This window comes from Crocodylus porosus, unplaced genomic scaffold, assembly GCF_001723895.1.
Source record: "Crocodylus porosus isolate Cpor-Errol unplaced genomic scaffold, CroPor_comp1, whole genome shotgun sequence".
Taxonomy (NCBI): Eukaryota; Metazoa; Chordata; order Crocodylia; family Crocodylidae; genus Crocodylus; species Crocodylus porosus.
The window spans coordinates 92,028,130-92,043,558 of NW_017728943.1; the positions used below are offsets into that span (position 1 = coordinate 92,028,130).

Consider the following 15,429-nt stretch of genomic DNA (forward strand, 5'->3'; position numbering starts at 1 on the left):
CTCTTCTTGGTTCTTCTTCAAGAACTATTCATCCCTGTGTAAAGATTGCCCACCACCAAATGCTGCGAAGGTCATTGAGAATTGGTTTATCTACTGCCTACATGCTAGTCACACAGACTAAAGCTGATGAAGTGAATTGTGCAATGAGTTGATGTTTTGCGCCTGTGGGTTCACAGGAGTTGCAAACATAATGAAGGCTTGCCCTTTGCTCAGTGTTACCTACCCCAGTATTTGACTCTCACGTACTACACTTCACCATTGCATAGGTAGATTTGCTGCTTCATACAAACCATCACATGACTTAAGCAGTAGCTGCACATGTGGGGGCAGCATTGAGTTTACAGAGAGAATACAGAAAGGGAAGTTCTGACTGTCCAGTTAGAGGATTCAGTGTGTGCATTTTTATTGCTTGTCCGCACGTTGCGGAAAAGAGTGGAGTATGTTCAAGTTTTTCCCATGCTTCTGGGTTTGCTGGTTGCAACATGGGGCTAGGAAGGAATTTTTTCCCCCTCCTGTTGCTACAGATGCCAGGAGTGTTTCAGAGCATTGTCTTCCTCAGAAACTTTGGGTGTTGGCTGCAGCCAAAGCTAGGGCTTCTGCTGGGATTAAAACCCAGAGGTTCCCAGTCTTGTCCCAGCAAAGTCAAACCAGTCACTACATCTCGGATCAGGAAGTAATTTTATACCATGTCCTGACTGGTATGGACTGTAAGCGGGGGGGGGGGAGGGAGGGGGTTGTCTTCCTTTCTAGTGGAGGCATAGCTTTCTTGGACCTCTCAAGTGCATTTTTACAACTGCTACAGCAGCTGGACATTGACTTCTCTTGTTCCCCTGCTTTACCCATGGCAGGTTGGTGTACTTTTGGTATCTGAGCAATATGCCTCCTAGTTGTACAACAGGGTTGACTGAGTAGTTTTAGGAACATAACTTGTATGGAATAGGGAGGATAGGGATGATCTTGACTTCAGCAAGGGGTTGGACTAGGTGACTTCTAGAGGTCCCTTCCAGTCCTATCTTTCTATGATCTCACACAGTAGCACAAGTCCCTTGTTAGGGACTGATTGATGGGAACACAAGGCTCATTCAGACAACATTTTTCAGTGGTTGAATTGAGGCAATGAGAGGTCACATGACAGGATGACCACACTGCTGCTGGTGATGTCATCTCCTAATATGTTTGCCAGCCTAAAGATAATTTTAAAATCATCTGATCGCCACCATTTATAACACCATTTTAAAGGTTAAAATAGAAGTCAGTCTCCAGCATCTGCAAATCAAAATCCAGCAATTACTTTTGGCCCCTTCTGGTACACTGTTGGCAACCTTGGGAGAGGGGCCAAAGATCTGTGGGACAAGAGACCCTGAGACTCCATCAAAAAAATATTTTAGCCATGCCACAGAAGTACTTTTAAAACACAAGTTTTAAGGAAAGCCTACATAATACAATGATACCGTCCCTATTTGAGCAGGGCATAGTTTGGTTAAAACCATTTTTACAAAGGAGTGGAATGCTAGATAACTAAACTGCTTCCATTCCCAAGTCCACTGTACCAAATGCCCTGCCTTATTCCAGAGTCATCACTGCAGCTGGGGGAGATGACATCCCATATTTTTGCCACCAAAACCAGGTATTTTTCTGGCTGTTTACCTTGAGCAACTGTGAAAAAAGTATAAAGGAGACATCTCCCCTTTGCAGCAATTAAATCTCGCTCCTGCTACCACATGCTGCCTGAGCTTTTGGAACCAAAGTCTTGTAAGAGGTATATGGGGAAATGCGTGTAACCGGGGCGGTACTCCAAGAGGTACCCCCTCTCCAGCTGAAGGGATCAAAGCAGGTGCACAAGCACTGTGGGAGGTGTAGGGACTCTTCTCCCCCTATAGCGCAGAGCCAGACCACCAATGGGGACTTAACTATTTGCCTTTTAATACTGGGAACGTAACAGGCATAAATCAATCAGCGGGTATAGTGGACACTACAACGCCCCAAGGGGGCAGGATTCAAAGGTTAGACACTTACAATCACTGACAAAAAACAGGGTTAACAAACTATAAAACACAAACAGCAGAACAAACAATACAGGTTGGTGAAATATAAAAAGGCACAAAATACCAAATGAGAAGGAAATATATGGCCTTGGTAACTGGAGGGGGGCACACAATGGCCCCTTTCCACTGCAAGAAGATTTGCCTCTTGTTATCTCACTCACCCCAAGTCACCCCAGCTGGGACTGGAACCCAGATCTCCCAGATGGTAGATAGGACTGCTGCCACACAGCCACCACCAGTGGCATTGCACCAGCCTACTGGGGTCTTGACCTTCCCAGAGCCCCGGCCTCAAGTCAAGCTGCCCAGTCTCTGATTGGAGGAGCTGGAAGCAGAGGTGGGAACCCCTCAGGTCACTGCTCAGATCCTTGCTGGAGCAAAGGGGAGCCTCTCCTGCCAGCCACATGCCGCACTGCTGAGAGTCCCACTGCTGCCTGCAGGTCCTGCTCTTTCAGGCTCTTCTGGGGCACTGCTCCTGGCTCAGCTCTGTGAAGCTCCTTCCTTGTTGCCCCTCACTGGTCTCCCCTGAGTCAGCCCACGCTGCCCCTTTTATCCCCCTCCAGGTGACCCAAGGGGCCAATCAGGGGACACAGGGGGTGAGTCTCTGGGGCCTGATTGGTGTGAAAATCCCAAGTCCTCCAATCATCTTTTGCCCTTTTAAAACCCCTGGGCCAGGTCACTGCCAGCCAGCCCATCACATGTGAAAGGGAACTGTCTCTGATTCAGTCCTAACCAGTTATACCTCTGGTTCTGAGACACTTGCTAATGCAATAACTCCACTGCAGTCAATGAGACTTCACAGAAGTATGAGCTGCAATGGCAAGTGTTGGATAAATTTAAACCAAACAAAGGAAAAATGTATTTTCAAGGAACCAGCCTGATATTTATATCCATAAAATCAGATTAATTCAAAACACACATACAGTAAGTTCAAATCCAATTGAAATAAGACACTTTCCTTTAGCATGCTTTCATATTAACTCTTGCTGGTTTCTGCAGAAAAAATCCTTGCAAAAAAATTAAAGGCTCTATACACTCCATTAAAGAAGGGCAGTGAGTTAGCCACAACATTCATTCACTAGCTCCAATCCTGCTAGGTCTTATCAAGAATTTCTTAACAGTGTTATTCAATTTAGCTCTTTTATTTAAAACCTATAACACAGCAATGATCCCAAAACAATACACAATTTTTTAAAAGAAAACAAATTGAAGCAATATTCCTAAAACGGAGGCAAACAATCTTCTACATAAAAAGCAATACCTAGTTTTTGCTAATTTCTCAGAAAAGTAACCAAGAAAAAATGGCTAGAGCAATATCAATTTAATTTTTTTCTTCAGGGCAGGAAAAGCCACAGCATGCATCTCAGCATAGAACAGAGAATGAAAGAAGGAAGCAGAGGATCAGAAACTAAACTTTTTTTTTCTATATATTTCCAGGTTTGGAAGTCAGCCACATGCAGGAAAACTTATTATCTACTGTTAAAGAAGAAGAGTGGGAACCAGAGGATTATTTATATCATTACCTCGATGAACTACATTTTTGCCAATTAAAAAAGAAAAGAAAAAAGCCACCAATTTTAGGACCAAATTCAGATCACTGATTTCAACAGCTGCTCAAAATCACTAAGAATTTGGTCCCTAGAATCTCAAGTTCAGCACTCCAAAACCGAGGCACTCCATCAGTGAATATATTGGCGAACCAAGGACATATCTTCTTATATCTCAACTTACTTATCTCTCAAGAGGGTTATGTGATTTAATAAATGAGCCTTAGTAAAGCTTTCAAAATTTTTGGATGAAAGATGCTATAGACAAGCAAACTGTTATGGTCAGTGGTGCTTCTCAGATCAACAACTAGCACTCAAAGAATAAATTTTATTTTATTCTTGAGTAAATACTGGACCAATGGAAGTCTGTATACACTTTAAAAGTCTGTCTGGACTGGAGCTTGTGGTCCTGCTTTAACTCAAGTTAATGGATTGCTAATTAAATCAAGTTAGCTAACCTTATTATAAATGCTCTTCTATATATTCCATAAATATTTGTGCCCTTGAAAAAGCATTTGTGGTTTATTCTAAGATTCAAGCTATATTAGCAGTAATAACAAGACATATTTGCCATATATTGTACTATGTTCCTGCAAACATAGCACGAATAAGCAAGGTTTCCCTCCCTTCTTAACACCTTAGAATGCATGTGAATTGTTGACTAACCCAGAGTCTCCAGAAAGCAACTGAAGGTAAATTATAGTGTCCTTTATGGAAGAGACTTGTACAATTCGGTGGTGCTAATGACAGCATTTATATCAGGGGCTCTCAACCTTTTTTTCATTAAGGAGTACTGAGATGACTTAGCCTTTTTCATGGAGAATTAAAAGAAAATCAAATAAATATAATTTATTTATATTCATCTCATCTCAATTATGCCTTTCAATGCGATTCTTGACATGACTGCGAGTGCTTTTGAGCACTGTTTTTGAACTGGTTGGAGAGCGAGCACGTTATACAATCACAAGAGCACTACAGTGCTCACAAGCACCAGGCTGAGAATTCCTGGTTTATATCATATCACAAAATACACGGTGATATTCTTAAAATCCTAGCTCCTGGAGCCCAATGATTAGGGCTAGGTACAGACATTACACTTACGTGCTTTAAGCGTGCAGAAAGCACCTTACAGCCATAACAGAACAGATGTTCATAGGACATAGTGCTTTAAAAATGGCAGATACTGCTCTAAGTTAACCCTGGATGGATGTGTACTAACCTAAAGTGCTTTCTGCTAGAGTGCTTCATCCAATGTCTATGCCAGATCCCACTGAGGGGTGATCACTAGCATCCCAAGCAGCACTGCACAGGGCTGCACTCCAGCTTTGGCAGAGCTTGTTTGCTGTGTCCAAGCACTAGGTCGGCACCACTCTGTGGCTGTCACTGACCCAAGAGCCACAGATCCCAGCCTGGTGCTTTTTGTCCCTCCTGCCACCTGGCCAGGCGGGGGGGAGGGGCCGAGGGGCTGATGGGGAAAGGGTCCAGGTTCTTTCTCTCAACAGCCACCCTGGCTAGGCTGTGATGTGCAGCTACTTGGCTGGGGGTAGTATTACCATTCTTTCAGGTTTTCCCAGAAACTTCCGCTTTTTGGATCCTCTTATCTCTGTCCAGGCAGTTTTTTGAAATGTGAACCGATGTCTGGGATTTTGCTCTGCTCGTAAGTGGGAGCAGGGGGAGCAACTGGAGGCGAGGGCACTACGTACATGGAAGCAGCCCTGGCAGCTGGATGCAGGTATGTGCACCAGCCCAGCTCTTTCCTCCCATCTGCGCTGGGGCTAGACTCACTCTGCTACCTCCTGCACAAATCAGTGTCACATGCTCTGGGCAGGGGCAGCTGGGGCCCCCTCCAGCAGGCGGCTGCGGGTCAGGAGTGAGGGACACCAGAATGGCTTGCAGGTGTAGGGAATTGTGGGTTGGGAGTGAGGGGCACCAGCAGAGCCAGGGGTCTGTGGGTCAGCATCAGGGCCAGGGGCTGCAGCTTGGGAACAAGGGCCATTTATCAGGGCCAGTGGGCTGTGTGTTGGGAGTGAGGTGTCCCACCCCAGTAGGTGTCCTCTTTTTTGGAGCTGAAAATATGGTAACCCTATCTGGAAGGGAGGGGCTGCAGGGGTAGGCCTCTGGGGTCTGTGTTCCTATGCTGCCTGGCCAGGGCTGCTGCAGGGACACAGACCTCAAAGCCCTTCCTTTGCAACAGCCCTGTCTAGACAATACCATGCTACAACTGGTGGGCTGCATCTGTCAAGAGCCTAGGGGAGCGGGGAAGGAGCGCCCCCTTCCCCTTGAGACCCCAGTCAGCAAATTGTGAAGGCGACCTTGTGGCAGAGAGGCTTATTTTTTTTCCCCTCTTCCCCCCAGGGATCACTGACAGTCATCAGCTGACAGAGAGGGCAGGGCTGGGGAGAAGAGCTGCTCTGGGAGCCTCCTGGAAGGCATGCAGGAGCTCCCCCAGTTGCCAGCGTGGGCAGGCTCCAAGCCCCTGAACAGCAAACCCTGTTTGGTTGGTTTTTGCTCTAATTTGTCATGCTTTGAGTAAAGTAAGATAAGTTAAAGTGCTTCCTCGAGGGGCTTTTTAAACATTTGTACCTAGATCAGCTTCAATTAAAATCAAGAGGTCAGTTTTTAGCTGTGGTAGCTACAATGAAAGCCTTAATGCATGTGACCTGACTGCACCCCAGATACTCAAAAACAGAACCCTAAGTGTCATACGCATATGTCTCACAATTGTTATGCCAGGTTTAGGATTCTTTGGAGCCAGACTCATGATTTCTCATTGGTTGGGGTTGACTTTTTCAATCATCCTGCAGAATCTGTGGTCAAGTCTTTTCGATCTTCTGCTAAGCCCAGGACTGCCAACAAGAAACAGGAGAGAGGAGGCCAATGTTATACTAAGATTTTTGCAAACTCAGAGGCAGGGAATGAGAACTTATTGGAGAGCTGTCTAGGGAGTGGCAGACACGTTCAGTGTTGGGGAGAACAAGACTGCTCCTTATCTAGACCTAAATGTGTTCAGGAAACAGGCAAATTGACAGAGGTTCTTTTAAAATGTTTCTTAATTGGTTTGCCCAGGCTGGTAGCCAAGGTCCTTCTACCCCTTTTTCAATCCACCATTTTATCTATATACAACTCTCCTGAAAGAATACATATGACTTATAGTTTTATACTTCCACGAATCCTCACAAATTTCTGCAGAGCAACAATCAACCCTGGATTTCATTAACACACTTTTCCCCCCTAGAACATCATGCAGCAGCTTCTATGCCTATTCAGTGATACTGGTCAACAGAGTAATTCCTCTGCTGCCTTATATTTTTTCAAAGAGTTTGTCATCATGTAACTGTTTTGTGCTTTCTACAGTTAATTCCCCTACTCCTCTAGCTTACATATCAATATGTTATAGATTTTCAAGTGCTGGATAGACTTTGTAGCCACAGCATCATTCGTCATTGTTGCATGGTTACACACTAGCTCCTGCCCCAGGAGTTGTGAAGGAAGACAAGTTTATTGTACATTGTGAGGATCATTGTGCAACATTTGCAGCACATAATATCTACTGAATGTAAGTCACTAGGAGCACAATCCATGTTTTATTATTTATTGGGTTTCTCTCTTAAAGAAATCTGACTTTGAGTTGTCTTATTTCGGTTAGTTAGCTTGGCTGGGGGAGGAAGCGGGGAGAGGGGGTCAAGAGGCTTAGTCTGAACTCAGACTCAAAAAACAGTTGGAATGATTTAATTTTAAATGTTATTTGTTTAACAAAAAGTTGCCTGAGCACTAGTAAGCCTTGTTGACAGACACTTTAAATGAAAGCGCAGAGCAAATAATACCCAAGGGCTTGAGGTCCTGAATCTTCCTGTCAAGTGAACTCTTAGCCAAAGCCTCTCAGCCCTGGCACATGCTGTTCCTACTATACTCCCTATCTCAGCACACAGACTGATCAAAGCATCTCAGCCCTTTCACTCATATAGGCAACTCTTGAATCCAACCCAGAGACAGCCTGCTGACCTATTCAGAAAATGCAGCACTAATATTCATCACCGCCGAGCACTCCACATATCTTTGTCCATCTGGGAGTCTGTGATATGCTGAGCACACAGCTGAGTATCCAACAGCATTTGTGGGGGGGTATCACCACACTTTGGATTTGAAAAAAAATGGATCAGTTACTCATTTGCTTGAACACTCACTATAACAAACATGTGACCTGACACAGGCCATGGCAATTGCCAGTTGGCTGTCACACGTGTGGCATAAATAAGATTAAAACTTTGGTTGTAAAGCTACAAGCCTCTGAGGAGTTGGCTCAAAAAGAACCACTATCGGTAGTGCTGTTCATCCACAGGGCCCTGTCTCCATCCAGCAGAGGGCACTTGAATACACCAATCCCATTATAGGCTACAGATCAGCATTACTGTTTTGAGCTGCATTTCATTGTTTTCCGCAGAGGCAAGTGCTCTCAGGATTATCTCATCAAGCACTCTGCTCCCTGTTTCTCTTGGTCTGTTGCAACAGAGGTATTGTGAAAGCTTTAGAAAATCTTGATTCTGCACTCCTTGGCCTCAGAACAGCAAGCAGGGATTTTATAGTTTTTAAACATAATCACGTAGAAAAACCATAAAGCATTTTTTTACCTTGTTCTTAGAAGTGGGGCTTTGCAACTGAAGCAGTGGATGTGGACCACAGAGATCTAGGATCTGTTACCAACTCTGCTACAAACTTCCGTGCAAGGGGTTGTACTCATTATGCCTTAGTTCCCCCCCCCCATCTGCTGAAAGGGAGATAATGCTTTCTCTGATGCTATAGTTTGTCTTTTCAGATTGCAAGTGGTATGGAGCACAGACTCTCCCTTCCTACTGCCTACCATCCCAGAAATGGGGTAGTGGGGAGCAGATGTCTTATTTGGGGTCTACAAGATAAGAATACAGCCACTCAGGAACACGTATTCACCTCTGTTTTTGGAGTTTTTTCTAACTAAACAATATTTTCTGATCCATGTGAATACAAAAGAAAGATGGCACAAATCAAGAAAGTAGCTTTCCATTTGACCCACTTAGCAGCCAAGTGAGACTCACCTGCCACACCTCCTTTTGTTTGCCTACCAAAGGGCAAAAGGCATTGTCAGGCTTGGGAACATGTAGAAGTGCTAAGTTCAGGTGGTGAGCAAAGGAGTTGCGTGTGGAGGAAGGGGCGAGGGAAGCAAGTCGAATCTGCAGGACGCATGGAGGCAAGCTGCATGCCTGGGTAGAAGGCAAAACCCTACTGGGAACCCTACATAACAGGCATCTCTCATGCAGGCAGAAGGCAAGGCCAAAGGGACCCTTCCTGCCCATTCTGGCTCCCTAGCAGACCTCTTACCCTTCTTTGGGTCACAGTACAGACCCAGAAACCTGGACAAATCAAGTTACTCAACTCCCTCCAGCTCCCATAGCCTATTTTATTCCTTCTTTGTTCATATGCACAGGTGGGCAAAATGGCGGATCCAGCTGGCAGCCGGACTCCATTTCTCAGCAGCTCCTGCCCGCATGGCTGGGGATGGTCTTCATGGAGACCCCAGCCACCGTGCTGTAATAGCACAAAACTAGAGTTCAAATGGAGACCACCCCACCCACACTGGCAGGGCACATAGCAGGCAGGGAAGGGCAGGAGCAGCTTGGTGCAGGGCCAGGGCAGAGCCACAATCTGCTGCCTGCATGATCTGGGCAGCGGTTGCAGGCAGCGGATCATGGCTCCGCCCCAGCTCAGGACCATGCTGTCACCATTGCAAGGAGCTGGAGCAGCACCATGATCTGTTGCCTGCGCACCCCTGCCCTGGCCCCAGACCAAGCTGCCCCCGTTGCAAGATCCCAGCGGCTCTGGAGCAGCCCCCTGCCCTGCCCTGCCCTGCCCTGCCCCTCCCCAGCTGGGGTTGCCATGGAGACTGGCCCCAGGCATGCGGGCAGGGGCTGCTGGGAAATGGACTCCACTGCCAGCTGGATCCAGCCCATGGGCTGGACTTTGCCCACCCTGAAATACAGTTTTTCCCAAAAGACCCTTCACTTTCTGCTGCAGGTAAAACCCTTGCTTTGAGCGGATTCTGGAACTGCTGCTATATCGTCTCTTTCCACTCAACAAACCACCCCATTCCTGACTAAAGCACCTTCCTGCTCTCAAATGAGTCCGTTGATACTCTCAAGTGAAGCAGAGGCAGCAGACACACATCCAAAATTAGTTTTCTGCCTGCCAAACCATAGGCAAGGATGTGACTGGAAGGCCACAAGCCTGGGATATGGGGCTGTAGTGGAGATATCAGAGGTCAGTTACACAACAGCAAACCGAGGACTTTAGAAAAGGCCGTAAACGCTGCAATGAAACCAGATCAGATAAGACAGCCTGACATTCAAGATGCTGCTTTAGCTCTAAATGTTTGTTTCACAAGTAGCTTTAAAACTGAAGGTTTTCTATGGCTCACCCCAGCATGGTCTCTGAGCACTGCCCAAGTATTTAAACATAGGCACAGTAACAATCTTCCCCTGACTCTCACCAGAGTCTATTCTTGGTAAGTACCTGCTGGATTGGCTTGTAATTCTGTGCATATTTGAAGAGCTTCCTGAAAGAAAATGAAGTAGAAGGCAGGGTTTTGCATTTAGTTCTGCTGCTGCTGAGTTCTGTGTCGACTCTTACCTGTGCTGGGGGTAGGGTCCTTGATTGCAGCCCAGCTTCAGTGAAACGCCTTCCTTCTGAGCTGCCCCCAGTGCAACAGTTCTGCGGAAATATCCCTGTTTTGGGATTTCAAGGGCATGGAGAGGAATAAAGCCTCTGCGGAAGCTAAGGTTGATCCATTTAAAAGGCTTTAAGCATCTAGAGGGAGCCACTGGTCTGAATTCTTCAGAACACCTATGTGATACATGTTCCCTGTCATTTGTGTTACTAACCTCGATCAGGATGAAAGAAAAGCTGAAGGCACTCTGTGGGAATTCCTGCTCCGAGTTACAAGGGTGAACCTCCCATAAATGCTAAACAAAGAAAGGTTTTTGTAAGGCCTCGTATATACAACACATTTTTTTCTAGCAGAACTCAAGTTCCAGGTGGCAGCTAAACCCTATTTTTTTGACCAGCAGAGCAATATCAGCTTCTGGCTAGAAAGAGTCTTCTGCCACAAAATAGCCAACAGAAAACACTTATAGATGATGCTCATGCATTTTGCCAGCTACTCTGACCCTTTCAACAGTGGATCCCACCCAGAGTGCACTTTGAGCCCTGGAAGCCACAGGTGTGCACATACATGTTCTGGTGGCTTTCCTGTACCATCTACCTTATGCTGCCAGAAGTTCTGGCACTAGAAGCAGCCTAGGATAGACAAGGCCTAATAACAAAGGCTAAAATCAGGGCTCTGGTACACAGGGCTAGATACTAAGGAGAGAGAAAATTAATCCTGGGACCAACTTTAACAAGAATACCTGGGGTTGTTCATTGCAAACAAAAGTCTGCACTCATTAGTCTGGAGCCTAAGCATAGTAAGTTTGGAGACACTTGATGGCAGATAAATCTCTCAGAGGTCAGCTTTTGGGCATGTGGGTCAAACAGCCAAAAGCAGATGTATTTGGTTAAAGTAGGATCTTCATTCTACTCGCCTAACTGGTAAATGCAGAGTAAGCAGTGGTGCTGCCTGAAAAAAACACCTGACCTGCCTATTGAGTATGTTTGGGAATACCCCAAACTAAGTATATAACACAAAGTATATTTGCTAGCCTCCAAAACACATCCCTCCTAGTACTGACTGCTTTCATATCAGTGCTGGAGACAATTTTACTGAATGCCCTAATTCTCCTGCTTCTCTCTCAACCTATCACATTAAATACTTTGCTCTATCAAACTGTACACTTGCTTCACTAAGCAAATGTGCAACTTCCTTCCCCTCCCTATCATCCTTTTACCTTGCCCACTCCATTCCATGCACCATGACTGGAACTAAAGCCCAAATCTGCAAACAAATCCCTGACTGGATCTCCACCGAAGTCTGAGCACATTCCAGGATCTTCCTGCAGATGGAGTTTCCCAGATTGCTGCATAGGCATTTACAAATCATGCAACTGACTTGAAATCCAAAGGGTTGTTTGAAGGTTTCTTGGGTTCTGATTTCTTACCCAATTCCCTTCTGGTTTCTGGACTTTCTAGGGTGTACTCAGCACACGTTTTCAAGCTTTTCTCTGTAACCACGAGGACTAAAACTTTCATTTTTAAGCAAAAAGCAAGATTCTCCCTTATTGGCGAGTCTGAGCACTGAGAATTTAAGTGTAACAACCAATACTGCAAGGCAGGCAATAAAACCGTGCAACTTGGAAAGACTCAGCCAGAACAGCGACTTTGATTCTGCTCTACAGACCAGTGATATTAGACATTCATAAATTCTAAGCAACCCTACATTGCCCCAGATCTGATAAGATGAATAGACTGCTAATACTGTGCTATCAATACTTGTGCAAGGCAGTTAGAATAATTCAGAGCAGGTACAGCCATGTGCTGGGATAGCTTGTCAAAACATCAATCAGTCCTTTATTGATTTTACCCTTACTAAGTCATGTTTGGCTGAGAAACCATCTTGATAGCTGAACTAGTAAAAGGGATATAAGAATCCAGGAGGTTGAACTGCGTGCGTGTAATCATGGTTCAGTAACAGATGAATCTGCAATCTATCTGAAAATCATTAAATCAGTCAAAACAAAGTACCTCTGAAAGACAAAAAACAGTATTTTAAGTCACTCCTCAATATTAATAAAATGAGCCAGTCTGGTATTTGAGGGTTTGAAAGAGTAAAAAAAGTTGTTCTTTTGCAAAAGAAAATCATTTAATGAGCCACTTGCAAGTACTGAGAAGCTAACTGTCTTGTTGGAGGTAAAACGACATGGAAAAAAAAGGAAAGTATGTGGGCCACAGAGCATCATTAAGGTAAAAATCTCTTAGCTACACCCACAAGTTTCCTGACAAAAACATTATGTTGTGTCAGATATCATTCATCTTATAGTTTTGGTGACTTAATTTACATTAAAGAAAAATGAAGGGGGAATGTAACATCTCCACAGTAAAAAGAGAGAACATAGATCCAAACTGTATAAACATATTCAGGTGCCTAACTCCCATCAACATCAAATGAAATAAGAGCCCTTAATACCCTTGTAGTTGGGAGCCACAGCAACATCTCCTGTAACATTCTGCATCTGAACTACGACACAACATGGCAGCTTCCCAGAAGCAGACAAAGAAACTCTCTGCCTTTAAAGGTGCAGAATAGAAAAGTCAAAATAATAGCAAAGTCCTTCAGTCATATGGTTATATGCATCGTGGAAAGGGAACAAATTCCTGAACCACAACAGAATCAAGATCCTAGTCAATTTTCTTTAGCCATAAGCAAAGACTTTAGTATGGTATTTACAGAGGTCCATGAGGAGAGAAAAATATATGTTCACAGTCAGCCTTCTTGTCCTGCTCTTTTGGAGAAAATTACTTAAGTCTTTACTTGCATAAAGCAGACCTGCTTACCGGAAGAAACTAAAGTCTTTGCAACACCCCTCTGAAATGGGAGTTGTTGTTATTACCACTACTTTATAGGTGAGGAAGCTCATCTATAAAGATGATTATAATTCACTCAAAAATATTTTAATTTCCCTAAGATTACAGTGGAGGTTGCTGATGGATGTGGGAACAATCTACACATTTTCTGATTCCCAGGCCTGTTCTTTTATCACCATAAGAACATCCAACCTCCCTGCAAAGGAGTAATGCAGAGATGAATCAACATACAATACCTATTTTTTTTCTATGGAGGGACACTGAATGCAATAGCTAACTTTACTTACCCAAATATTTATTTATAACCTATTAACCAAATGCTATACTCAGTGCTTGAGGGAAAAACTCTCTTTGATACCAGTTGGAGGTCAGCATTTTATTCTTGATTTTGCAAAAATCAAGATCTTCCTTAATTCAGATCATTAATCAGCCCTCACCTCACATTATCTTTAGCTCCTCTCTACTATTTTAAGCCTGTAATATCCTAAAATATTCAGTATATCCCCAGCAAACAAGCCCTATGAGGCCTATTTCTCTCTTGAATCATTGATATACTTGATTGAACATGCGTGTGTGTATTGGGAGGAGAAAGGGGTAATAAGCACAGAAAAATGCTTATGAGGTTACTGAAGCAATCCACTGCAGTTAAACTTGGTTCATTCAAAACAGGTGAAATTCAACCCTGGGACCAGAGCCACCAAAAGGCCCATGAAGCACTTACACGCCACTCAAACCCTCATGCTGCAATTTAAATTTGTATAGATCCCTGCAAGGGGATGAGTTATCCCTCACTGCATCTAATGCAACAAAACAGGCTGGCCCACCACTCTGTTCATACTGAAGCTTGCTACAGAAATACTGCATCATAACTGCACCAGGATGATGCTCACAGGTGAGCACCAGTTAACTTTGCTAGCTCTTCATATACTGGCAGAGTTTGGGTATGCAAATGAATCACTATACTCAGCCTTCAGTAAGGACTACTTGCTGCTACTCCCCAGGAAAATCTTCTGGTCAACATATTTTCATTGTTCAAGGGCTGTAGGCAGGAGCTGGCGGGGTGGGAGGGTAGTGGTCTTCAAATAGACCTTAATGGTGTGGGGATCTGTGAAGACAGCTCTAACATGCAGGAAAATTAGAAGACCCAAGGACCTTCTGTTACATAAGGGGAAAAAACAAATACCATGAGATGTACCATATGTCACAATACCCTTCCAGGACCAGGGTGCATATTGTATCCCTTAGGTACAGAGCACAGTAAAACTACTGTGAACTTTCTGTGCCCCAGCCTACCATGCTAATGCAATCTAGCTTTAGCCAGGTTAAATCCCTCCCCCTGCTGTGTGTGGGAGAGGTCAGGGGTGGGGTAAGAAAGTAATATGAAGTCACAACCAGGTCTTTATAAGGGGCTTGGCTTAACACCCTCACACAGTGTGTTCAGTTCTGGTGGAGGAGAGGGAGTTAGTTGCTCTTTTTTTGGTTAAGAGTGAAACACTAAGCCTTCAAGTAAAGAAGATGCAGACTTTCCATAGCAGCCAATCTGTCAGGCCTTTTAAGATGAGAAAGAGTTTTGGTAAATCATTTGGGTATTTTACTTGGTGGAAAGATGTCTGAGGTGCAGGATTTCATATGTATAACATTTGTGTTTCTTTTTGCACAGCAACTAGACTGGAAGAAGTAGCTGGAATTCGGGCAAAGTTCCCAACAAAAGTCCCGGTAAATGCCCCTCTCCTGTTTCCTTATGTTAGTGTTTGAATGGCTGTGTGGGTGCATGTCTCTTTCTCTCTTTCTTCTTCTTCCTTTTTTTTTTCTTCTTTTTTTTAAATTTACTTATTTTGTCATCTTGCTTTGTTTTTCCTAAAGCAAAGTCTTTTAAGACTTCCCTTCCTTTCTTAAAAAACTTGCTCTAAAGGGAGTGGATTTCTTATTCTTTTAAACCAGGTGATTGTTGAAAGATACCATAGAGAAAAATACCTGCCTCTACTGGACAAAACAAAATTTCTAGTTCCACAAGAACTGACTATGACCCAGTTTATAACCATCATCAGGTATGTATTGCATGCTTGTGTAGCTAATACTATGTAAATAGAACTGTGTTCCTCCCTGTGCTGACTTTGTAGCTACCTGAAAATCGGTGTGTGTGTGTGTTTTTACTTCCAAAGCACCAATTCAAAACTTAAATCCCTGACTGCCTTGTACAGGAAATGTGGCTTCCTTTCTGTCTGTATGTTTCTGTGATTTTAAAGGCTACATATTTTCTCTGTAAGGTGGGTTAGAGGGGAGAACCTATTCAGGGA

At 44.2% G+C, this 15,429-nt stretch overlaps 1 protein-coding gene across 1 annotated transcript in view; it reads left to right on the forward strand.

The window, feature by feature from the left end:
* The first annotated feature begins 14,557 nt into the window (after positions 1-14,557).
* Positions 14,558-15,429, forward strand: part of MAP1LC3C (microtubule associated protein 1 light chain 3 gamma) — a 2,329-nt gene continuing 1,457 nt past the window's right edge. The window contains exons 1-3 of the mRNA XM_019548762.1: positions 14,558-14,705; positions 14,793-14,848; positions 15,074-15,180. Of these exons, the coding sequence (XP_019404307.1) occupies positions 14,648-14,705; positions 14,793-14,848; positions 15,074-15,180 (221 nt within the window). The 5' untranslated portion in view covers positions 14,558-14,647. The remainder of the gene's footprint in view (positions 14,706-14,792; positions 14,849-15,073; positions 15,181-15,429) is intronic.